At 52.2% G+C, this 23,309-nt stretch overlaps 11 protein-coding genes across 11 annotated transcripts; 4 read left to right on the forward strand and 7 right to left on the reverse strand.

The window, feature by feature from the left end:
• Window positions 1-1,170: 1,170 nt before the first annotated feature.
• PV08_01997 (uncharacterized protein) lies at window positions 1,171-2,031 on the reverse strand (the record flags this gene model as incomplete). The annotated part of the gene is made up of 1 exon (XM_016376357.1): window positions 1,171-2,031. One exon carries the CDS (start codon window positions 2,029-2,031, stop codon window positions 1,171-1,173), a length of 861 nt encoding a protein of 286 aa, XP_016241633.1.
• A 665-nt stretch (window positions 2,032-2,696) lies between these two features.
• On the reverse strand, window positions 2,697-3,799 carry PV08_01998 (uncharacterized protein; the record flags this gene model as incomplete). Its single annotated transcript, XM_016376358.1, has 2 exons — window positions 2,697-3,114; window positions 3,174-3,799. 2 exons carry the CDS (start codon window positions 3,797-3,799, stop codon window positions 2,697-2,699), a joined length of 1,044 nt encoding a protein of 347 aa, XP_016241634.1.
• Window positions 3,800-4,372: 573 nt separating this feature from the next.
• Window positions 4,373-8,024, forward strand: PV08_01999 (uncharacterized protein; the record flags this gene model as incomplete). The annotated part of the gene is made up of 2 exons (XM_016376359.1): window positions 4,373-5,837; window positions 5,887-8,024. 2 exons carry the CDS (start codon window positions 4,373-4,375, stop codon window positions 8,022-8,024), a joined length of 3,603 nt encoding a protein of 1,200 aa, XP_016241635.1.
• A 732-nt stretch (window positions 8,025-8,756) lies between these two features.
• PV08_02000 (uncharacterized protein) lies at window positions 8,757-9,272 on the forward strand (the record flags this gene model as incomplete). The annotated part of the gene is made up of 1 exon (XM_016376360.1): window positions 8,757-9,272. The coding sequence occupies one exon, from the start codon at window positions 8,757-8,759 to the stop codon at window positions 9,270-9,272; it is 516 nt and encodes a 171-aa protein (XP_016241636.1).
• Window positions 9,273-10,013: 741 nt separating this feature from the next.
• PV08_02001 (uncharacterized protein) lies at window positions 10,014-10,975 on the reverse strand (the record flags this gene model as incomplete). Its single annotated transcript, XM_016376361.1, has 3 exons — window positions 10,014-10,345; window positions 10,492-10,559; window positions 10,623-10,975. 3 exons carry the CDS (start codon window positions 10,973-10,975, stop codon window positions 10,014-10,016), a joined length of 753 nt encoding a protein of 250 aa, XP_016241637.1.
• A 2,725-nt stretch (window positions 10,976-13,700) lies between these two features.
• PV08_02002 (uncharacterized protein) lies at window positions 13,701-14,775 on the reverse strand (the record flags this gene model as incomplete). The annotated part of the gene is made up of 2 exons (XM_016376362.1): window positions 13,701-14,374; window positions 14,424-14,775. The coding sequence occupies 2 exons, from the start codon at window positions 14,773-14,775 to the stop codon at window positions 13,701-13,703; spliced, it is 1,026 nt and encodes a 341-aa protein (XP_016241638.1).
• An 815-nt stretch (window positions 14,776-15,590) lies between these two features.
• Window positions 15,591-16,957, reverse strand: PV08_02003 (uncharacterized protein; the record flags this gene model as incomplete). The annotated part of the gene is made up of 3 exons (XM_016376363.1): window positions 15,591-15,866; window positions 15,925-16,547; window positions 16,888-16,957. The coding sequence occupies 3 exons, from the start codon at window positions 16,955-16,957 to the stop codon at window positions 15,591-15,593; spliced, it is 969 nt and encodes a 322-aa protein (XP_016241639.1).
• A 589-nt stretch (window positions 16,958-17,546) lies between these two features.
• PV08_02004 (uncharacterized protein) lies at window positions 17,547-18,515 on the forward strand (the record flags this gene model as incomplete). The annotated part of the gene is made up of 2 exons (XM_016376364.1): window positions 17,547-18,247; window positions 18,311-18,515. The coding sequence occupies 2 exons, from the start codon at window positions 17,547-17,549 to the stop codon at window positions 18,513-18,515; spliced, it is 906 nt and encodes a 301-aa protein (XP_016241640.1).
• A 981-nt stretch (window positions 18,516-19,496) lies between these two features.
• Window positions 19,497-19,909, forward strand: PV08_02005 (uncharacterized protein; the record flags this gene model as incomplete). The annotated part of the gene is made up of 3 exons (XM_016376365.1): window positions 19,497-19,510; window positions 19,601-19,672; window positions 19,774-19,909. 3 exons carry the CDS (start codon window positions 19,497-19,499, stop codon window positions 19,907-19,909), a joined length of 222 nt encoding a protein of 73 aa, XP_016241641.1.
• A 777-nt stretch (window positions 19,910-20,686) lies between these two features.
• PV08_02006 (uncharacterized protein) lies at window positions 20,687-21,462 on the reverse strand (the record flags this gene model as incomplete). Its single annotated transcript, XM_016376366.1, has 2 exons — window positions 20,687-20,996; window positions 21,080-21,462. 2 exons carry the CDS (start codon window positions 21,460-21,462, stop codon window positions 20,687-20,689), a joined length of 693 nt encoding a protein of 230 aa, XP_016241642.1.
• A 531-nt stretch (window positions 21,463-21,993) lies between these two features.
• PV08_02007 (uncharacterized protein) lies at window positions 21,994-23,289 on the reverse strand (the record flags this gene model as incomplete). Its single annotated transcript, XM_016376367.1, has 2 exons — window positions 21,994-22,416; window positions 22,477-23,289. The coding sequence occupies 2 exons, from the start codon at window positions 23,287-23,289 to the stop codon at window positions 21,994-21,996; spliced, it is 1,236 nt and encodes a 411-aa protein (XP_016241643.1).
• Between the last annotated feature and the right edge of the window lie 20 nt (window positions 23,290-23,309).

A 23,309-nucleotide genomic window follows, 5' to 3' on the forward strand; every position in this document is an offset into this window, starting at 1 on the left:
CGCGAAATGGTAATGGCAGCCGGAAGACACCGAAAGAAAATGCCCCCTTCCACACGGGGTATTCATTACCCATGTTTGTCCGTCTTCTAAGCCTGGGCTCTTCTCAGCAGGTCTACTGTGCGAGCACTGACACCTCCCTCACCTGGCAGGTCCCTGCTCAAGGTGGTTCGATGCACAAACTCTCTCATGCCATCGTACAACGTTTGACAACACGCTAACCAGTACGACTAACTGTTAACCATCCTCCTTCTCTCTCTCCTCCTCCTTCTGACGCGCGACTTTATACAAATGAGTCATGACTACCCCTTCTCCCCTTTTTGTACGAGTACGAGGACGCTAGTAGATTCCTAGGTACAGTACGGAGTAGTAGGTACGGCTACTTTTTTCCATTTCTCAGCCCACTCCGTGCATCTCCTGCCTTGTCCGTCTCCCTCTCTCTCTTGTGTCTCCCCATGTTTGTCAAGAATCCCATCCTGACTAACCGACCGACCGACCACGACCGACTGACTAACCTAAACTGACTGACTGACTGACTGACTGACCGACTAACCCGACTCCGGACCGAGAAGACTCGGACTGGGACCGGCCGTCCTTCGACCACTCACTCTGTACTGTCCTCCCGGGCTCGGTAACACGCTTGCAAGTTACAGTAGTTGCTCGTCGCTCCGAGTCGTAAAGTGGATTACGGAGGACTCTGGAATCGCTTGACTCGGAACTCGGCATCGCTTCGTTCACCGTGATGCACAATCGTCTGATGGAGGTCGACGACCTACCACAGATACCTCACTAAAACACCAATGCGCATACTGTACTACGTCTCTCTTGAGAGGGAATGGGAAAATCCTGATCGGTGACCACCATCACCATGACCATGAACACAGACAGAGGAGGCGAATGTAAGCTCACGCTGTTCCAGTTGGACAAAATCAATATGGACTTTTGACTCCCACAGTACGGCACACAGAGAAACAAGAGGTAGACGTAGGGACGGAGATAGGTACCTAGGTGGGATACCTGCACTTTGCTTCTTCGTACTTTGAATTTTTGCACCTCGTACCTTGTACTTTTATAATCGGTATTGTGTACTTTTTTGAACTTTGCGCTCATGCTCGTTAGTCGTTAGTCGTTCTTTTGAACAAAATCCGAATCTCAGAATCTTTATTAGTCGCTTTAGAATATTCCATACTCATTCCACCAGGCATATACGGCCGGTCCACCCACGCCCGCCAAAGCACCCATCAACCCCAGCTCCAGCACCGCCCAGACCCAGATCGTGCCCACGCCCGGCGCGTCCTTCATGACGGCGTAGTACCCCTTGTCGTTGGTCAGGGCGACGAGGTAGCATCCCGCCACGTTGGCGATGAGGACGCACGCCACCTGCCGCAACGTGCTGATCCCTCGCTTCACCGCCGGCGGCGTGTTCTGCGTGAGCGAGCTCGGAAACAGCAGGCCGCGGAACAGCGCGATGACCATGGCCAGCGTCGGGAACGCCGTGAAGACCGCCCGCGCGAAAATAGGCCGGAACAGCAGCTCTTGCGCGTACTGGTGCACCGTCAGCACGTCGAGGGTGAAGTGGACGGTCGAGAGGGACGTGGCGAGGAGGATCGTGTCGAACCACGGCGTCTCTGATCTTGTGTGGCTGTCGTCGTCGTCGTCAGGGGCACCGAAGAATCTTGTCAACAATGATGATGATGGTTGTGATGTCGTACTTGGCTGGCCATCGGCTCGGACAATCTGGCCGTCCTGACCGATTTTGACCTGCACAATGTTCTTGGGATCGATGGGTTTACTGTTCTCGATCCCCGATTGGCCCCCGAGCAGTTGTGCCTGACGCTCTGCAGCGATTTCGAAAAGTGTTTTTGTGCGCGCGGTTCCGGATGAAGCACCAGCACCACTACCACCGTCCCGCGTGGTGCGACGAGTGTCCGGTGGTCGTGCGAGAGGTATGTCGTCTGCTGAGGTTATCGAGAATGATGAGTCGCCGCCATGATTGGTTGACGCTTTGTTGTTTCGACGCTGTTTGCGGTTCATGATTTTGTCTTCTCCTTCTTCGTCGTCGTTGCGTCGTCCGGTCACTCTATGAGAGCGAAAGTCATGAAATGGTGGGTATATGCCCAAAATCCATCTAAACTTTAGTCGAGGCGATGATGGTTGTTATGATTGTCAACAGATTGATCTTGACGTGTTACGAAGATAACGTGAGGACGTTGAATTATTTCGTTAGGCGCCCAGTATATACCGATAGATGGTAAGATCTCGATACTCCCGCCCTAACTTGGTTATGAACGTGGAAGAATATCTGACAGTAATAAAAAAGACCGTTGTTAAACGAGCTTGGTCAGGTCATGTCGCGCTCACCCCTAATCAGGACGAGGGTGATGCCGCCCTGTGCTCACACCCAGGCGATCCTCGCTTGGCGCGAGCCACGACTTCAATTCCAGTGCCAGAGGCAGGTTTCTGCATACATACCACTCCAGGGCCTGCACCGCTCTAATGCTAGCATCAGGAGATAGGATCACATTGCCTCCCGCGACACGTTACCTACTTGGAGACAACAGGCGCGCAAAGGGCCCCTGCGGTCATTACAATTTTTGGTAACTGATGTGTCTTCGTCAAAAGTTTCCACCCTCTTCAACAGCTAGAACAGTCGACATGAGAGTTGGATGTTTGGTCGAACTCATTGTGATCTCTGAAAATTAATTGGCCGGCACAGGATGCTTCCAGGCTTGGTACCCGACATACGCCTGGTAAAGTGACACAGCCAGACTCAGAATTCCAAGCACGATGGCGATGAACACGCCGACCAATGTCGCGAGCATGACGTGCCGGGCGCTGCTTTTTCGCTCTAGCCATTTGTCGAACAACGAATGCGGAGTTGGGTTCTTCGATTCCTCATATAGCTCGGCGAGGCGGGCACCGAGGTAGTGGTAAGAAATATTCGTCTCTTCAGCCGTGCGGATAGATGTGGATTCAAAGCGAAGGCAGTCCGGATCAAATCCAGAGCTTGACACGAGTGACTGCAGGAGAGCATAGGATTTCTCGTCCGCGAGTGGAAAGAGGACCTTTTGGATTGAGTCCAGAACTTCGAGGATAAGTTGACGAGGCAGTGCTCCTCTAACGGCAAATCAGACATCGAACATTAAGCTCACTGATCTTGTCCCAATGACACTTACAGCTTCAGGCTCTCACTCAGCAACAGATCGCCAGCACCATCCCTTGTGAGTCTGAGTTGTTCTTTCAGGAACGCAGTGTGATGAAATATGTCCACGGTCCTAGTCTTGCGGTGGAACTGAAGGTGACATCTCAAGTCATCTGTCGGCTGGAACCGCAGCCTCGCACGCTTCTTCAATTTCCGCGCTGTGACTTCGGTCCTGAAGCCGGGCAATTTTCCGGAATCGTCCTCATTGACGGTAGGATGGTCGATTTGTGGAAACAATAAGGACATAAACTGGCTGTAACTTATATCACCTCGCCAATGTTGCCGCAACAGCCCGTGCTCAAGAACCCCAAGATCTTGATAGACTGCAGAGCAATTAATCATTGCCGAGACTCGTACCGCAAGGTTTAAGGCTCTCTCCCGATCGCTGAATGAGGGTGATGGAGGATGTGAGGTTGGTTGGGCGGAGAATATGATTCGTGCAAGTTCGGCTCGAGGTACGTCTGGATTTGCATGCAGTTTCTCAATGATGTTTCGCAGATCTTGATGCTTAGTTAGAGCATTTCCAGTACCACCTGTTTCTGCTCCGTACAGCGCAGTCCACGTGCGGTAGTGGTCAAAGAATGGAGCTAAACGCTTCATCCGAGTCTTTGGACAGTTCCCCCCGGAACAGTTGCGTCGACTCTGACAACCATCGCATTCCTTCCATGCCCAAAGACAAACGGTAAGCTGGACCAAGTCCTCATCCGAGGGTGGGGTAGTTATCAACGAGCTAGAAGCGGCCATCAAGCTCTTGTAACGTCAAACTAGACTGAAGAAGCTCACTAGAGTCGTTATGACGCAGAAAAGTCTACCCATTGACGTTTGTAAGGCTCAGGATCCAAGTCATATCCCCTACCTTACATTTATACCCAGCATACGAAGACGACAGGGGAGACGCCTAGCACGGTGCTTGCAGGTACAAAAGGCACAGTAGTGTGGGGGCCGAGGGCCACCGCGCGCCCCATTGACGGCTATGCTGCAGGGAGGGAAATGCTCAGCCTCAGCGTCGGCCAAAATGTTGAGTTCGAGGGGCTGAAAAGCGTCGCTTAGCTGCAGCAGCATCACGGGTCACGGGAGAAGGAGATTTTATGCGGCCGCCAACGCATTGAGGCTGAAAACGCGACTCTTAACCTTCGACCTGCGTTTCGACCATCATGAATTGGCTATTGCGCCATGTCAACTGCTGTTGATGGCTTTCAAGCCAAGTTTGAGCACATGGAACGTCGACGGCCTATTCCGGCCGCAATATTTTGCGACGAAAGCCTGGTCGACGCACTAAGAAAGCTCGACGTGGACCACGAACCCGCTACCGAAGCCTCGAAGAGCGGCAAAGCGACGTTCGAGCCGCCCGAAACCTCTTGTCCAGCACCACCCTCTGCACTCCAAATTGACTCTCTACCTTCCACGCCCATTGCGGGTACAATAGCGCTTCAATCTGACGATACTCCCGGCGTAGACTCTGGCTATGCATCCCACGCCAGCAGCAACCCAGGAAGTCGAGAAGACAGCACGTCCACCAAAGCGGGCAAGTTCTTCGGCGATTTTCTGACGAAGAGCAAGACCAAGTTACGCCCATATGACAACGACATACCAGATACGGTTCGTGACCGATTTCTTGATCTGACCGAATTGTTTAATGAGCCTCTCCTGCTCCACCTAGGTCGCAAAAGGCTTGATGTTCGCTCCATCACGATTCGACTCAAGTGCCTGGGGACGGACGAGCACTCTGCTAAACCATGGATCGTTGTGTTATGTAACCCAGCGCTTGCGAAGGAAGTACGGCGGTACTTCAATCAAAAACGAGTCAGGGAGGAGCTCCAACCCAACGATCCAGATCTTCCCTCACTGCAAGTAATTGTCGATAGTCGTCCACTGATGACAACTGTCAACAACGAGGCACTAGACGCCTTTGGTGAATGTTGGGACAGCATTGAGGAGTTTGGAACGCTCTGTGGAACACCGATCAAAATAATGAAAGACACGGAAGAGCTATATGCTACCATCGGTGGCGTCATTGAGGTTGTCGGCGAAGACCTGACTCCTCGCATGTTTGCCATGACAGTAGGTCATATACTCGCTGATTCGGCACAGGAGACAATCATACCTGGATACACCGACACCAGTGAAGTTGATTCAGCAGAAGATGTTTGCTCAGTCAATAGCGATTTTTCTGATGACGCACTCGAGGAGTACGAGATGGACCTCTCTGAAACGGATCCAAGCGAGGAGATTGTGACGGAAAAGGCTCCTCATGATTTTGATCTGTCGACAGGCCATGGAGATGCTACCAAAAACGAGTTCAGCTGGTCGAGATTTGGCAAAATCATCAGCTTTCACGCCCTGACAGACGAAGCGACCGGTAATTTCGATTGGGCATTGATAGAGCTCGATGACGAGGCGCGATACCTGCCAAACAAGGTCTTACGGCAGAGGCATATTACTATCACCGACCTAGCCTTTTCCGCCGACCTTGTTCCTAGGAACAAGAGGACTCTATCAACCGAAGACCACCGTTTATGTCTGCTGAATGGTCGAAAGCATTTACAAGGAGTTCTTAGCAAGGAACCTACATATGTTCTGCTGACTCCAGGTACACGTATGGTAGAAGCGTTCACTATACGTTTAGACAAGGATAAGGGTGAGTGCTATTGGCCCCTACATTTCCTATGCTAATGGTTCTCATGAAGGCGTAACGAAAGGAGACAGTGGAACTTGGGTCGTTGGTGTCCATAATGGCTTGTTCTATGGTCACGTTATTGCCACGGATATCTTCGGAGACGTTTACATGGTGCCGAGTTATGGTATATTACGAGACATCCAAGATCGTCTAGATGCAGTCAGGGTATCGCTCCCAGAGAGCTCCAACGAATTAACATTCAAATCTCAAGAACATTTCACGGAGGGAAAATCGATACCTGTCGATCCTGACGTATCCTCCTCATTTCCCGCGCCACTGGCCATGAGCGAAGACCATCGTCCCCGGGCAGCTACATGCGAGGACTGGGATGAAGCTGCTCAGAACACTGTACCAGGCTCCCTCATCACTGCCAACATGGGGGTTAAACGCGACCAAGTTTTGACCTTCATCGGTGATGGCCACCCCTACCCCTTTGTCACTACAATGACCAGGAACGAACCCCCCTTTTGTGTCGACCTCGATGAAGATGCGCAGACCACTCTGTCGGGTTTCCGAACCAGGACCGATGTCTCCTTCGGAAGCGATCGAGATTCACTTTCAGGAACTCGGCGGAAGTCGTATGAGAGTGATGGAGTCGACTCAGGTTATGCAAGCAAAGCGACCTCTCGTAACTCTTCGGGTCGTTCAGGAACGCCCAACTTGAGGGTCGACGTCTTGGGTATTCGCGAGAGAGAACGTGAATCTTATCAATCGAGACCCAGGAAGCCTCCTCGCCGACAGTCTTCTCAATCAAAAAGTTCACGACCCTCAAGCGTCTTTCCTCCGTCACCAACAACGACCAGAAATCCCATGCCCGAAGATAGCCGGATTCCCAACCCCTCGCCCTCTTATGGCTATGGAGCAATTCTGTCGCCAGGCTACACACCGTCACTGCCCTCTCCCACATACAGCGCTTACGCCCCGCCACCTCCACAATTCCCAGGCCCATACTATCCAACGGCACCTCAATATTTCGAGCCCTTCACCTCTTTGTACCAAAGTGTGAATTCAAATAGGCGTCCATCCAACCAACCACCAGTGTCATATCGTACGCCAGTGACTCGACAGGACTACTCAGCAGACAGTGGGATGTCTCCGGATCGAACTCTCTCAGGTCGTCTCATGGTCGACCCGCAAAAGTCCTCTCGCAACGTTGATGAGGATCGTGCGAGGATGCCGCCACCACCACCACGACGCCCCGTGCAGTTGCTTGACCCCGATGGACGCTCCAGAGCCGAATTTGGCCCGATCAATTTCAACAGCGCGGGGCTTCCACCTCAGATTCCCCAAGAGAGGCCACTGGTTGTCAAACCCGAGGTCAAGGAGGAGAAGAAGGGGGAGGAGAAGCGTGGCAAGATTCGCAAACACCGCAAGTCGAGAGGTCCGCGGCACGCCAAAGACGATGGCGTGATGGTCGGCGACGATGAGGTTTTCCATTATGGTGTTGAGCGACGCAAGTCTCTCCCACTGACTTCATACGACTATCGCCGTCTGGATGAAGATAAAGACTGGTACGGCCCCAGAAATCTGGTTTCTTCTCCTCCCGGGAGGGCCAAAACGAAGACTGAAACGTCGAGTTCTCGGCTTGTGCCTCATCGTACACCAACACCCGCTATCTCTATGGACCTGGAAGGTCTTGGGGAGGGTTACCAAGGGAAAGCTAGCAGTGCTTCTGCTAGTCTGACTGCCGAAGCTCTTCGTGCCTTCGATAAACGTATTTCAAGTTCAAAGTCGGAAACCGGCAGTAACTCTAGTCGGTCATCATCGCGGAACTCCTCTGAACGGGGCGAAAGCCAAACCACTGACACCAAGACAAGTGTCACTCTCCCCGGGACCACGACAAGTATCACGCTGCCTGGAGGGTTTCGTCTGGCTATACCGACCGGTTCCACGACAAGGGATAATCAAACTCTCACGACAAGGGATCATCAGACTCTCACTGTCAGTATCGGAGGTCTGATCTTGTCGGTGGGGCCCCCGAACGAAGATAAAGACAGTGGGAACGCCGAGAAGGGAAAAAGGATTGAACGTGCACCTAGTGTTGCAAGCCGCTCCTCGAAGAAGAACGACGTCAGTAATCTCGTCTCGAGTCGAGATACAAAGCAGAGCCGAGAGGGTTCGACTAGACAGACGATGCTTCCGGAGTAAAAGAGGGTGCTCCGACTTTGAAATTTATCGCCGCACTTTCGCACAAATCAAGATTGCTACGACTATAGTGTCAACTACAATATAATGCGGTGATGGCAAACAGGACATATTTACGTACATTTTAGACCATTTCTCTTCAATGATAGTACAGCAATATTCTGGGAGGAGGTTGGATTCCCTCTTGGAAGAAACGATGAAATATAGAGCCTATTATTGTACGGTGCCTAAGCCTTGCTCTAGCACGAGCCTCTATCAGACGGCATGGTTATATATTGCATCTTGGTATTTGAAGAGTCCTGAACAGTTTTACGCCATTGGGACCTCCTATACTCGCCTCCGTAGATAGCGTGAGTACGGATACCTAATCTGATACAATATGCGTGTACCTTGGATAGTTAACCCACTTAGCCGAGGTCCAAACTCACCTCCCGAAAACAAAGATTCCCAAGGTAACCAACCTCACTCAGTCTGTTGAACTTTTCCATCGTACTTCTCTTATTAGAGACGCACATATAGATATTCTCCTCCACACGCGTTACCAAGCTACTGCCAGGTACTCTACCGTTCAGCATTCTGACAACGCCCTTTCTGTACGGTATCGCAGTCCATATTTTGTCCGTACCTGCGAGGTACCTCGAGATTACCTAATCTCTCTCACTCTCTCTCTTCTTCCCTCTCAGTCACGATCTCTTCATTCAAATTTAATCGTCAACAACAAGAACAGCAACATCAATGTCGTCACGACCTGGGGACGCCCCCCTCGGCCTCGACTTGTCGTCCAAACGCCTCCGCAGGCGCGCCGACTACACGTACCACCTCGACTTCCGGCTCCGGTGGAGCGACAACGACGTGTTCGGGCACGTGAATAACCCGTACTACGGCGTCCTGATCGACAGCATCGTGAACCAGTACATGATCGAGGAGTGCGGGTACAAGGTGGCGCGCGACGAGCAGGCCGGCATCATCGCCAACACCTACTGCGACTACTTCGGCTCCGTGTCGTACCCGGACGTGGTCGAGTGCGGGCTCCGCCTCGTCAAGCTGGGCAAGGCGAGCGTGACGTACGAGGTCGGCATCTTCCGCAGGGGCGACGACGACGTCAAGGCCGTCGGGGGCTCGACCCACGTCTTCGTCCGCCAGGGCCGCGACGGACGGCTGGGCAGGCCCGACCAGGACCGCGGCATGCCGAGCCACATGAGAAGGGGCTACGAGAGGTTGAGTACCTTGCCCAGATGGACCAAGTTATGAGACGGAAATTTCTCTCACCGCCTGGAGATATATCTGTCCGCCTAGAACGGCACATACCTGCGTATCCCTGTCTGTCTACTACCTATCCACCGAGGTCCGGTGGTATATCATCTGAACGGACAATGAAAATGAGAAAGGAATCAATTTGGACTGGACTGGACTGGATTGGATTTGATATGACTGAAATGAACTGGACCGAGCCGAATTTACCATGCTGAAACCGGAGCTGAAAATCCACCCGATCTGTGTGTTGCTGGTGATCGGGGTCGAGATCTCCCTGCAGAACGGAACCTTGAACTTTGCCGAAGCCCTTCAGGAGTTGCAAACCTACATGTGCGCAGCTTGCGCTCATCAGATACATGTTCTCGTCAGGTTAAGCACGTAGCGCAATGAGTAGCAAGGTAACTAGGTATATTCATTGAGAATCAACCATCACTCAAAACTAAATTTACACACTGCCTTAGGCGTTTAACCTAGGTACCTACGGTGCTCGAGGCAGCTTTTCATCCTCATTAATTTCCTCATTCCCTCATATCACTCGTCTCCTCGTTCTCTCATATTGATCTTGGTCCTGTTTTAATTTTCCCGTTTTGTCGTTCTCACCCAGAAAACCTCGTTTCTGTCATGTCACATCTCGAATTTTATTCATCCCTTGAAAACCCCCCCCCGAAAAAAAAATATAAATGAGACATAGCTAGCAAGATGGCCAACGCGGCAGTGCAGAGCAGGAACTCTTTGACATCACACCGGCGATATCGCCGTAGGAGTGATATCGGTATTGGATTGAACTGGACGCAATTCCACCGTATGAAGGTCCCCTTCCTTATTGTCGGTGACCCCGGTGGATGAGGGTCTGCTGTCGTGGCGTGTGTATAGATTCCGATGTTCCGTGTCCTGTGTCGTCACAATGTTAAAGGACGTCGGTGGCCATGGCTTGTGCCGGATGGACCCATATGATTTTCTGAGGCTCCCAACAGCACGGATCGTCCTCTGCTTGACGGCGCCGGCGCACGCAACGCAGATGCCCAGGTGGTTTTCGACCGCCGCCCAGAGGAAGATGAGTGCGTAGTTTTCTGTTTCACAGCCAACAACAACAAAATGTCAGTTCAACCTGTGGGTGTACGCCGCATTGACGATTCAAAAGTTCGGGAAGAGTAGCTCGAGAATATATACATGGGGGTGTGGGTGTGGGTGTGCGTGCGTGGGCGGGTTGGCTTACGTGAAAAGTTGGTCATCGTGTCCAACTCGTGGACGGCTACAAGACGTAATATGCTTGCCAGAACAACACTGTTGATGACCCAGTGATTAGCAATTGCATAGCAGAGTGCATGGTCAGTCGGGTCGACTCACACTCCGCCGACGGCAAACAGTGAGTAGATCCCCCACCGGTGTCCTCTTAACATGTCGACATTCCGCAGCAGAAACACTGGGAGCATGTACATTATGGTGTCGTTCAACACCATAAAGCCCGCGTTGAAGTAGAAGTATGCCATCAGATTGACACAGCGTGCTTGATCGGTCGGCGGAGGATCTCGGACTTTGGTCCAAACGTGGCTCAACGGTATGCACTGCAGCATAATGACGAGGATGGAGCTGATCCCAAAGCCAAAGGCGACGAACTGCATACCGTGGATGATCCACGTTTGGGTGCGAGTTCGTGCCAGTGCGTAGTAGAACGTCAGCCAGGCGTGCTTGACGAACATGTTGCAAAGGAAGTAGGGAGGCAAGACTGCGATGAGAAGCTGGCCGCTGGATTTAGCTCTGAAGTGAAGACAGTCTAGAGGTGGAGGTGACTCGCAAGCACGCACCTTCTGCAACGTCTCTCGTCCGGCGAACTCTTCTGGAGATATCGAGGCTCCGAGGCCGTGAGCAGCGGCTGTGGCGTGTACGTCAGCGATCGGTTCATGCACGAGTCCAAGAGCATCTGACTAACCGGCACAGACCAGTGCTGTCATTATCATGGCAAAGAACTGCAGTCTCCGGTAAGCATCCTGTTGGTCGTGGTGCAAAGATAGCCAGTCCGTACAGCACTTATCACGAGAAACCCTGATGTTGGTCAGTGTTGTTAAAACCAGTGAGTGACTTCTGCTCATTACTCACACTTGCTTAGGTCTAGCCGACCGGCGGTGGAAAGTTGCCTCTCCAGTTGGACAGCAATCGATATCAAGGTCGACACAGCGAGGACAATGCTTGTTCCCATCAGGACTGCATCAGTAGATTCCAACATGATGAAACGTCGCTTGGGCGTGCACTGCTGAAAGGTCGGGAAGGTTGAGAGGCCATGGTACAGGTCTCATTTGTTGATATATATCATTCCCTACTCCGTTACACCTTGTTCAGCCCTTCGGTGCCAGGATGTTTGCCCGCAGCGTGTTGGCTTGGCTGAAGTCGAGGTTCGGGGCGGGGGGAGAAGGGATCGTCACTTCGGATGCACAAGAATCAATAAAGCTTCCTACTTTGGCCAGAAAAGTCACCGCGCGACCTGTCAACTGTGGTGCTATCAAGGAGCAGTCTCGGCCAAGGTATGATTCGATCTGCAGATGGTTCGCAAAAGTTGACAGGTGGCTTGGGGGCGATTCGAGGAGGCCACGCCCAAGCAATGGCGAAAAGACATTCTTTCTCCCGTCTTTTCTGCTCGGGAAAGCCAGAGGCTGCCATAAACGTGTAGAGAGAAGCCGTTCTCCCAAAACTTCCAGCAAAATACCTTGATGGACATTGTTTCTTGCCTTGGAACCTCATCCAGCTGAGCTGTATCGATGTTCCGACATGAACTAAGGCCTAGGAGGTTCTCGGCGACGCACTAACTAGTGAGGTGAAAATGCGGTCGCAAGGCCTTCATGCACACGAGGGACATGCGCGAAAACAAAATGTCGGGTCTTGATCTTGTCACTGGAAGAACGCAAAGTAGCTGGATAACGAGATGTTGTCAAATATGCAGCTAGGTACTCGGCTGGATGCAAGCCCATCTGATCTTTGTACGATCACCAGGTTCTGCTCTTGAACGGAACACCGGAGTTGAGCGAGTTCTCGTAGTGACCGACAGCAGACCCAGCGCAGCGAGCAGGATATCCCTGTAAAAAGGCCCCTTCCGGATGATCAGTCCCGGTGGCCCGTTATGGGGTTTCCTTACCTAAATGCCAGGACTCCAACCTTAGGTCCCAAGCCTATCGAAAGGTCAGGAAGCTCGGCGGCATGGGTACTCCGCATGTAAGGCGGCGATCCAGAGTAGCAAGTTCGGATCGAACGAGCAGTGGAAGAAAAGTGAACTGATAACGGACATACTGTGTGGTAATAGATTGTCTCTCGGTGGAACATGGCAGGGGATGTCCCCCAGGGCGAGAGATATCGTGTGCTTCCGACTTGTTCAAAGGAGATTGAGAGATTGCTCCAATAGAGAGGGGCAAATAAAGGGGGAATCCAGGCAGGGTTCACCTCGTACTGATTCAATAGTTTGCAACAACAGAAAGATGGTTCTTATTCTCATACTCCGTAGATAATTTCTATATTGCTTTGAATATCAAAACCTCTAACTTGGTTAAGGAAATTAATTAGTCTTGATGAGAAAGAAATTTGATACTATCCCGTATATCGATTAGTTGGCGATTGATTGATACCGAGTCCTTTTCGGTACCCCGGGACCATGCAGGCGCCCATTCCAGCTATCTATGTAGCCTATGTAGGCGCCGACCTAACCGGTCCATTTGTTCTCTCTGTGGTTTGTCATTTTGCTCGCTGGGTTTTTGGTTGCCGCCTTCCTTCTAGTGGGTTTCTTATGCAATTAACGGCCGAGTGTTCCATCATCGAGCGTCCTTGTCGGCGCTTTTTGCGGGGGTGTTCTTGAGTCGTTCAACGATGGTGAACAACGCGGCCGATTGCGCAGCGAATGATGTGAAGGATAGGAAGGTTTCCCGATCACGTATATCAAGAGGAGGCAATGTGGCTGACTAAGCCGGAGTCACGTGTCAGATGCTCAACAATCGACGGCGATGCTTGCAGCAACAATTGACACTAGTAATTTATCTTTTCTCTGACGGTTCTCACCTTACAGTATAAGGTACCTGGTGGGATAAACAAATCGTCAAGAGAGAAATACTTTGGGGAAGATCAACGAGAAACCCGACAGATGGGAAGACGCAGTGCTGCGGCTACAGCGAAATAATCTGTCATACCTTTCTAGCTGGGTTAAGCAGAAGCATCTCTCCCACTTCCCAACTAGGCGACAAGATATATCTTGCTGACAGTAAGAGTGAGAGTGACGTTCAATGACTGGCATCAGTAGACCTCCCACCAAAGGCTGTATGACATGTCAAACGAGCATGGATCGCATCAAAGTGCCATACTCCAAACAGCATTGGAACATTCCCGGACAACTGGCGTGAGGACCGAGGCCGTTTTTCAGGGCATTACCACTCTCTATCATGCTCTCCGTCACGTCGAAGGTCCTCCTTCGCCAAGTACCCGCTTCCACCCCTCCTCAGTTCGTGTCCATATTTTCTCAGCGACGCCTTCCTTCTTCAGTTTCGCCAGCAATTTCTGGACAGCAATGCTAGCGCTCTCACCATTCTCGTCGATCGAGTAGATCCCGCCACCAACAACCCCATCGACGGATGTTGCCACGTGCACGCCAGATGCCAGAGACACTCCGCCGGTCGACTCGCTCGCAGATTTGGAAGAGTATCTCGCGCTTGTCGCGAAGAACAAATGATACGCGCCGCTTTCTTCTGCCGGGGTGGCCAAAAGAGGTGCGAACATTGCGAAGAACCCCCTCGCTGCATAGCCGACGACACCAGGTATATCACGGCCAATACCTGATTTCACGAAACCTGGATAGTCATGGACGAAGGACACATCCGGTGCTCTCTCCGCGAGGACGCTCATGGAGATGGTGGCAAGTGTGGCAGTGTGGCCTTGCTTTTTGTGGAGAGGAACGTGACGGGCGTCAATGTCTTCAACATCTACCTCTCCTTCCTTTGTCGCAGCGAGGACACTCACAACTCGCTTTAATGAATGCGCTGCTTGAAGCTGTGGTAGTAAATTGTGTATAAACCGAATTCTGGCATAATGCACAAGCGCCATAGTTAGAGGGAGCCTTTCCGGGGTTTCTGCAAGCGCCAGTAAGCACACTATATGCACCCCTGTGGATAGGCCTACCTTTCTTGAAATCCAAAGTGCCTTGTGTGAGGAAGAGGAGGTTGATGACCTTTTCGGTCGACTGGATGCGTTGGCAAATCTCATCAACGTTCGCAAGAAGGCTCGTGTCGGCTTGGATGAAAGTGAAGGATCCTTCGGGGTTGACAGCCTGACATTCGTTTGCGATACGATTACCGGCCTCTTGCGACCTGCCTATAAAGTATACCCTTGGCTTCCGAGCGTATTGGGCGAACTGTCTCAGGGTGTACATCCCAATGCCATTGGTGGCACCCACAAATACGGCAACCAACCCCGGCGGAAATGTCGTCGCTATCCTATGATTTGATTCCTGGACAGTCTTGTAGTTAACCATGATCTGAGTGGTGGGCCTTGCCCAAGGTGCAAGTGCTGAGCCGAGGAGGCAGTTTAAGGCCGTTACGCCTGCTCGAGGAAGGATATGGACTAGACGGACGACTCCAGGCAGCCCTCGAGATACGTGTAAAGCTTCATTTTTAACGGTCTCCGGACGGAAGAGACCGGTGATATAAATTTACCGACAAAGCTAGCAGAGGGATACGTGCTAGATCAGAGTCGATTTTTCCGAGATATGCGGCAGTCAGCGAAGGACTCTTCAACACAGGGAGAGGAAGGTGTTAGAATTCGTCCGGCTTGTCATCGGGAGCCAGGTTCATCCGTCCCCGTGTTGATGATGCGAGGGCTGATTGAGCTGGGGAGTTTTTGGTCCAGTCCTCTGATCCTGGGCTTTTGCTTCTTTACTGGCTTCCAACGCCACGTTAAGTCTATGAATTTCCGGAAGGCAGAGACTTATCTCGACCAAAGATGCTCCTACACCTGACTGAGCACGGTAGCAGTCGGCCTGACCAACTGATCACCCGCACCCTTAATCTGGGCTATATTGACTTTTAGCTAAGCCCATTTCCCTTTTGGGGTTTATCGAGGCTCGGAACAAGCTCTCGAGATCGAAATTGCTTCACCTTAGTCCAACAAGGATCATAGGGAAGCCAGATTCGTGTCTGAAGCTACGTGTGTGCAACGTTGCTCCCTTTCCTTCAACGAAATGGTCCGCTCATTGTTGCGACGAACAAAGCGCTTCTTCTCTATCTTCCCCTCCCCCCCCCCCCCCCCCCCCCCCAACCACACCACACCCTCTTCGGGAACTCTTGTATCTCAGCTCTCGTCCTCGTGGCTCGTATGCTCCACTTCTTGTTTTGAAAACGTCTCAATGCGATCATCAAAGTCGAAGTTCTCCGCCAGGCCGAGCTGCGCAAAGAAGTCCTTGATGGTGTTGTCTTCGCAGAATCTTAGGTCAGAGCCCTCCTTCTTCAGTCCTTCATACGACTTTTGCATGGCAAGCATAGCTGGAATAAATCCCGTGCATGGGTAGATCGCGGCAGCAAAACCCAGGCGGTCGCAGTCCGAAGTAGTGAAGTTCGGGGTCAAGCCCTGAAAGTCATGTCAGTACTCCTCGGGGTCTGATCTTTCAAGGCTTCACACGACATACATGCGGCAGAACGTTGATAAGCACTGGCTTGGGAGCACATGCTTTGACCAATTCCTTGCATTCCTCTTCCGACCGCGGGCTCTCCATGAACGCCATATCCGCACCGGTATCGAGGGCTGCCTTCAGTCTGTTGACTCCCTCATGAAAAGCCTTCTCGCCAGCTTCGCTCCCCCCGAACTGCTTGGCCTGTCTGGCGTCGGTCCGAGCAATTATGACAAAATTTGGATCTGTCCTGGCCTCGACAGCACTCCTAACCCTTTCGAGATAGACTTGCAGACCGACCACATCCTTGCCCTCGAGCTGGCCGCATCGTTTTGGGAACACCTGGTCCTCAATGTGTAGTCCGGCGACACCTGCATGCTCATACAGCTGGACTGTGCGCTTGATGTTCAGTGGGCCGCCGAAGCCGGTGTCTGCATCAGCGATGACAGGAAGGTGCGTGTGCTGTACCATCATTCCGGCGATATCGGCAAATTCGGTCTGGGTCATCACCGACAAGTCTGGCTCTGCTACGCGAGACCCCGTTGCGCCCGAACCCGCAAGATACAAGAAATCAAAGCCCAGTGCTGAAGCCACTCGAGTAGAGATGCCATCATAGACACCTGGCCCGATCAGACATTTCCCTGAGACTTGGTTGTTAGTGCATGCATCTATTGGGACGGCATGAAAACATAAGTCTACCTGCCTTCCTTAAGGGACTCGCGGAATTTCTTAGGACCCGTTTTGCTCACTTTGTCCATCGTCGGCAGTGTTATTGAGAGGTCGTATTGCAGCAGATGTACATAAAATCTCAGGAAAATATCAACGGTAGGTATATGTTGGATCTGTGGCCAGGTCTGACTAGGAGTAACTGGAGTCGCAGTGACTATATCAATATTGATCAATGGCCATCTGAAGGCAAGTGAACATCAACGCGGACTAACCCTAGAACACGGAGAACGATTCCGATTTCATCATACTTACCGTAGCATCCGTTCCAGTGCTTCTGATACGCGTGGATAGTGTGGGACAGAACCGGATTTTGTTGATGCATGAGCACGAGCTATCGTCATCGCAGGGACTGCTCGACTTCCTTTCACAAGGTCAAGAACGAGTGAGTGCGTGATCCATGAGGAGGAGGGATAGCATAGACCGACCGTAGTACGAGCTGATGCGGCCTGCGCAGACGAACCACTAAGCATGCACCCTCAAACGACTCCCATATCAATCGGATTCCTGCTATGTCTGTGCCATTTCATTGTTCCGCATCCAAAGTTTCGCGTAGACGTCGGTATATGTTCGGCTATTGCGAAGAACAATATCAAGGGGCTGAGCCTTGTCCAACAACAACAACAATACTAAGCCCCAGCTTTGTCCCAAACGTTACCCGCACCCTCGATGGACTGTGATTGTCGGTGGAAAACTCATTAGCCCCAAGCACCTCTCTCGAAAGCGGCTTGTGATCTGTACCAATGCTCGCTTTTCGGTCATGATCTGCTGCCCGCCTTCGTAAGAACAAAGGTCTTCTTTCTTTCTTGGATGGCATGGTCAAAGTTCGCCAGGTAGGTCTATATCTCGCGCGCGAGTTCCTTGTGTCGGCTACAAGCAAAATCTGCTCACAGAGTCTCTCATCTCAAATCACAATGGTAGCTATCAAAAATCCAATCCTCCTCTGGGCTACAGTGGCCACCCTCGCCTCGGCTTACCCTGGTCAAGAGCAAGGGTGGCAAGGCTCTGGTGGAGTTGGCCATCCTGGCGGTATGAATCACGGTGGTGACAACTCTGGTGGAAGTGGAAGCGGTTACGGAGGCCAAGAACATGGAGGCGGCATTCAAGGTGGACAGGGTCGTGGAGGTCAAGGATATGGCGGCCAAGTGTGGAAAGACCATGATGGCCCTCAAGATGGAAGCATGCAGGGTCACGGTGGCCAGGGTCAAGGTAACAACAAGGCCAACCATGCTCGAGACGAAGATTTCATGCACAAGAATGCAAACCCAGGAGACTGGTTCAAGAAGGGGCATGACCACGACAATCGCCCACGAGACTCGCATTCCAGCGGACACGACGGCCAGCATGAGCGCGGTGGAGAGATATCTGGCCCCGGCAGAGAACACCAAGGCCATGGTTTCGGCAACGGCAACGGTCCTCGAGATTTCCAACATGGCGAACATGGCGAGTACGCTCGACATGGCCAAGACCACGGAGACCACGGGGGTCATGAGGGTGGCTTCCCCCGTCATGTCCGTACGCGTGCCACCGAGGTCGGCGTGTATGAGTGTAGCCATCAAAATTGGGTCATGCCCTGCAAATGGACTCCTCTGAGGGACGGGCAGTGCTACAACCGGTCAGTCCACCCGCGAAAGTCGCTCTGTCGTCCGTGGACGGTTTTGCTAACGCACATGACCAGGATTTACGACTCCAACGGGTCTATGGGTCCCGATAAGGGCCTGACATGCACCGTGTACGAACAAAAGAACTGCAACGACAATGGCTGGAATACTGCTCCCGGTTGGAAGTACCCCGGAACCGCCAACTATCACACCTCTCAGTTCTTGGAAGACCACGGCATGCTAGGAAACGGTATCATCAGCATCAAGTGCAAAAGGGGTTAAGAGGAGCGGTGCCTTGTTTCGAGCCGGAAAGATGCACGAAGGGTTATTGTGGACGCATGATAGCTTTTGAGAGGACAAGAGTCCAAGGTCTGTCTTTACACTCCCTTGCATGCCGCCGACCAAGACCTTGGCCTGGACCTGTAGCATCTACCGTGCTGGAACCACTAGTCAGTATCAATATAGTTACGGGAATGAATCTAACCATGTGCCTCGGATATTTGTACCATGTCCGGGCTCGCTCGCGAGGCTACAATACACACATCGCAAGGCTGAACTCGTACTCCGCAACATCCATCCCATCACCACCAACTCCAATGCTCGGGGCACCATTGCAATGACGTAGACAAACGACATCGTCATCTTCCATCTTCCTAACCAGTCGCCACGCCACGCCCGTTTACCTGGCTCTTCCTCGTTCACCCCCAGTCTTCAGAGCCGACCACTCATCTTGCAGGATCATCCGTCATGCGGTCTGATAGCTCTATGTCCGTCTATTCAAGCTTCGCGGAAAAACAGGTTTCGTACCCACGTCGGCGATGCTTGATTGAAGTCACCACCGTGGAGTTTCCACAACCCAACCAAGTGCGCTCTTACACTTTCTGCGCGGCGAAGACGCCGATGCCGCCCAGTGGCTGCTGCCCGTACACCCTTTCCATGCACTATGACATCGTGATTGCCCTTGATCCTGGCGCGATGCGAGGTCAGAACGTATGGAGGGAGGGGGATGGGGATGGGGGAAAGAACAATCCCATGCATTTTCCCTGGGAGCCAGGGTAAGGTGTATCGTAGAATCTGAAATTGGCATATATATCCTGTGGTGACCCGGCCTTGACCCTCGACCGTTATAACTTCTGCATCATTTACCCTTGTTCACCACTCTGACAAGTTGACCTCGAGACCTCAAAGTCCTCTCCGTTGCACACCACCTAAATACCAATTGAACAAAAGCCACCACTTACTAATCAGCCACCTCTTGCAACCATGAATACCATCAAGTATGTATGGACCTCCTTGCGCCGTCCACGTCCTCAGTACCTCACTAGCTAGCCATTCTGAAACCCGTGCTGACGTTACTATTCGATCAGAAACACCGGCAGCTGGATCTCCCACAAGACTCAAGGCGGAGCTCACTCCGCCAGCAAGGAGACAAACAAACAGTACGTCGTTGTGCCACTTCTGCGTCTGAGTCTTTCGTGTCCCCTTCTTTTGCATGGAGATGTGTGAAGCGTGGTGAACAACTCAACTAATGACCGGCCAGGATCGCTAAAGACCCAAACGTCCGTGCCTCGACGCGCCTCCGAGCTGCAGGCGATGCTATCAAGGACAAGTTGCACGAGTCGTCCCACAAACGCCAGGCTGATGTAGACAAGCATGCCGCCAAGCACAATTACTAGATGACCACTCATGCCATCGACACCATTACCACCCACCTTTCTTGATCTTACGAGCACTCGGCCACCCCGCATGAGGGCGGAGAGGGAGGCGGGCAAAGACCCAGCTGTCGGGGATCTTGTAATTCGACATGGCGAAGTGGTTGTTTTCAGGAGATGTTGCGAAGAATTCCTGTTGCTGTGATAACCCTGTACTATTAGTTTTTGTGAAGATGAATCCTGTACCACTAGGTTTCATGAGAATGAGTGGACAATGACGACGGCGACGACGCTTCCTATTAAAAAATCCGTACCAATCAGCCTTTCCGAGCATCTCTGCGAATGTGATATCTTGCCTACACCTGGAGGAGCACCGCCGACGAAGGATCAATACCATGTGATTCATGTACGCTCGTTGTGTGTTGCACATTTCGTGTCGTTCCAAGGAGTGTAGCTTTCAGAGTACCTACTTCGGGTCAGTAGTAGAATATACCCAGGTCCTACTGACTGACGGGGGCGAGTTAGGAGAAGTACCCCCACAAAGACAGTCCGCAATGAAGAAAAAACATTGGCATCCTTCTTGTTTGCATATTCATCTTTTTTTTGTTGTCGTTTTCTGCTATTGGAAGCTCCCCTATATACAATCCAATGTATGAACCTCACAAGCATAAGCAGAGGGCCACACATGTCGATACTCTTGTCACCGGTACGCACTGCACTGCACTGCACTGCACGGCGTCCCATCAATTGCCCGTAAAACATGTTCTTTCCCCCGGACTCATTTTGTTGTCACTTCCAAGCTTACTTGGTCTTGATGTGTTTCAACGGGCCAGGCTCGTGGAGAAAGTTGTTCGCGTAGGCCTTTGGTACGAATCGTCGCTCGTTCGGCTCTTGGACGTACCACTCGTAGCCCTGCTTCTCGGCAAAGGCAATCGCATCGTCCTTGGACTTGAACTTGATGTTGGTGCCTTGCATGAAATCCCCCGACGACTGCCATCCCATCAGCGGGTTCTCCCACCGGTGGCCCTTGGGCAGAGGGTCCCAGTCCAGGCGCCACGCGTGGCTGCCCCATGTTCCGGACTGTGTGGCCGGTCGGACGGGTTTGTAGATTCTGAAAAAAGACAAAGCTCAGGTTAGCTGGTCCTCCGTCACCGGACTATCGCGTTTCTCGAGAGCGATCGGGGCTCTGCGTACCTGACAGTCCTGGCTTGCAGGTCGACTGGAGCTCCTGACACCACGGCGGCGGGCGTGATCTCGGTAGGTTCGCTGCCGTTCATGACCCGTTTGGGGACCGGCGAATATGTCGACGTCCCGTGGTCGATGGTCGCAGTGTAGTCTGGCTGGTGGTCCGGGTGGTATTGTTCCACGGCACCACCGCCACCTTGGGGCTGACGGCCGGCTTCGACCATGGACGCTTGGTCTTCAGTCATCTGCATCGCTTTCACGTCCGGGATAGCTTTGGGGTCCGGTTCGCCTAGGCGGCGCTGTGCCGTCGATGATAGCCATCTCGGCGATCTGGGGATTTGTGTGTATGCTCGTGAGAGCCGGAGGGAGCTCTGCGACCGGAGGAACGACATGGCCGTCGTGCGTGGGTGAGCGGGTGGCCGAAAGCAGTTGCACGACCAGTACACACAGCATTGAGGTTCGAGCGCAGTCTCGCTTTGGGGCATCTGCACGCCAAGGGATGGGAAAAGCGGCTCGTGTTTCACCTCGGATGAGGCAATAGTATCACGCCGCCCTTACTTGCCAGCAGCTGGCGCGTACCAAGTGAGAATAACCTTCAAATGCGAATATTGGCCAACTGACAACTGACACAACTGACACAACGGTACCTCCGTACAGGCATCGGACTCAGAGAATCGTTCTGCATAGAAATACTGCAAGTCTTCTTTATTGATGACACTAAGAATAATAATAACTATCATCGGAAGACTGGTCGTGGTTAATAGGGAACTTGCCCGGCCCCTGAAGTGTACAATACACTTAACAAGAGGATGAAGAGAAAGAACAACAATTATGTACAAGAAGAGAAATGGCTGCCCGATGCGCAACTTTGGCTCATATCAGGGCTTTCTGAGAGAAGTGCTCACAAATAGCGGCCTTTGGAATCAGGAGTAGTTTTCGGTGGCTTTCGTGTCCGTGTTGGACTTCAGCGCCACGTTGTCGACAATAACCTGGCTGCCTGTAATGCTGGTAACTCGGACACTGGCGGTGTCACTGGGAAGGGTCCCATCCAATACAAAGATGTTGTAGTTGTTGAGCGTGGTGTCTTGCCACGTCTTGCCTCCATCGCTGCTTACTTCCAGTTTCGAAGTCCGATATCGAGCGTTTTCCACGGTTGCAGCAAACCAGTACTTTGATGCTCCGCCGTGCATTCGAATCCACAAGGGCTCGGTTTCAGCAATAGGACAAGTGATCCATTCCCACTCGATACCGTCAACTCCACCACCAGAGTATCCGTTGGTAAGTTTGGCCCAGGTATCAGGAGTCATATCAAGATGTGTGGCGTTACCTCCAGTCAGGTTCGTAACCTAGTAACTACCGTGTCAGCATAACCTCTAGTACGCACAATGAAGTGATCGCATTCGTACCATGACTGTGATAGTCTTGCCCTTGTAGCTGACAGAGATACAGCCACCACAGTTAGTACCATTGTTCCAGATATCCTCAGAGACACAGGTCGACCCGTCGATTCCGGCTGGAAGTGTATAGTCTACGAAACTGCATGCGCCGCCCTGCCAGCAGTCTTCCTCTGAGCAAGAACCGCCGTAGCGAGTACCCAGGCCGATGAAGACTTCCGAGGTAGAAGCCGCAGATGTTGCTTCAGCTGCGGTCGGTGTGGCCGAAACGGAGATTGAAGACGTAGAAGTGGGCTTTCCAGAGACGGCTGCGACGTTCTCGTTGCTTGCAAAACTGGCAGACGAAGTCGTTGAGCTGGAGTTGAGAAAGTGGGCGACGAGGGTGGTAGATGCAGAAAGTCCCGTGAAGCTAGAGGTTGTTGCGACAGAGTGGGCCGAAGAACTTGACGAGCTGACGGGGATCGAGGAGCTCGCTGAGGACGCACCTCGAAAATGGGCCACTGTGATAGACGATAGCACCAAGTTTGTCCTGGTAGGTGACGCAGATGTCGCAGGCGTGGTTTCTTCACCAGCCACATCGGTAGGAACAGTTGACACAGACGTCGAAACAGTCTGAGTCACCACAACGGTAGTGGTAGAAGTCTTCCATTCAATGAAAGTGAGAGTAGACCCTCCAGAAGGTCCGTTTCCTGGTGAGGAAAAGATGGGCGTTGGCTCCCATTTCCAGTACAAGACTGGAGGTTGGCTGTAACTGGGTGCCACACAAGAACCGTCGGCCAGCGTCGAGGCAGCAAAGCCTAGAATTGCCAGGAATGAAAATAACATTGTTCCAAATCCGTGCCTTT

This window comes from Exophiala spinifera, assembly GCF_000836115.1.
Source record: "Exophiala spinifera strain CBS 89968 unplaced genomic scaffold supercont1.1, whole genome shotgun sequence".
Lineage (NCBI taxonomy): Eukaryota > Fungi > Ascomycota > Eurotiomycetes > Chaetothyriales > Herpotrichiellaceae > Exophiala > Exophiala spinifera.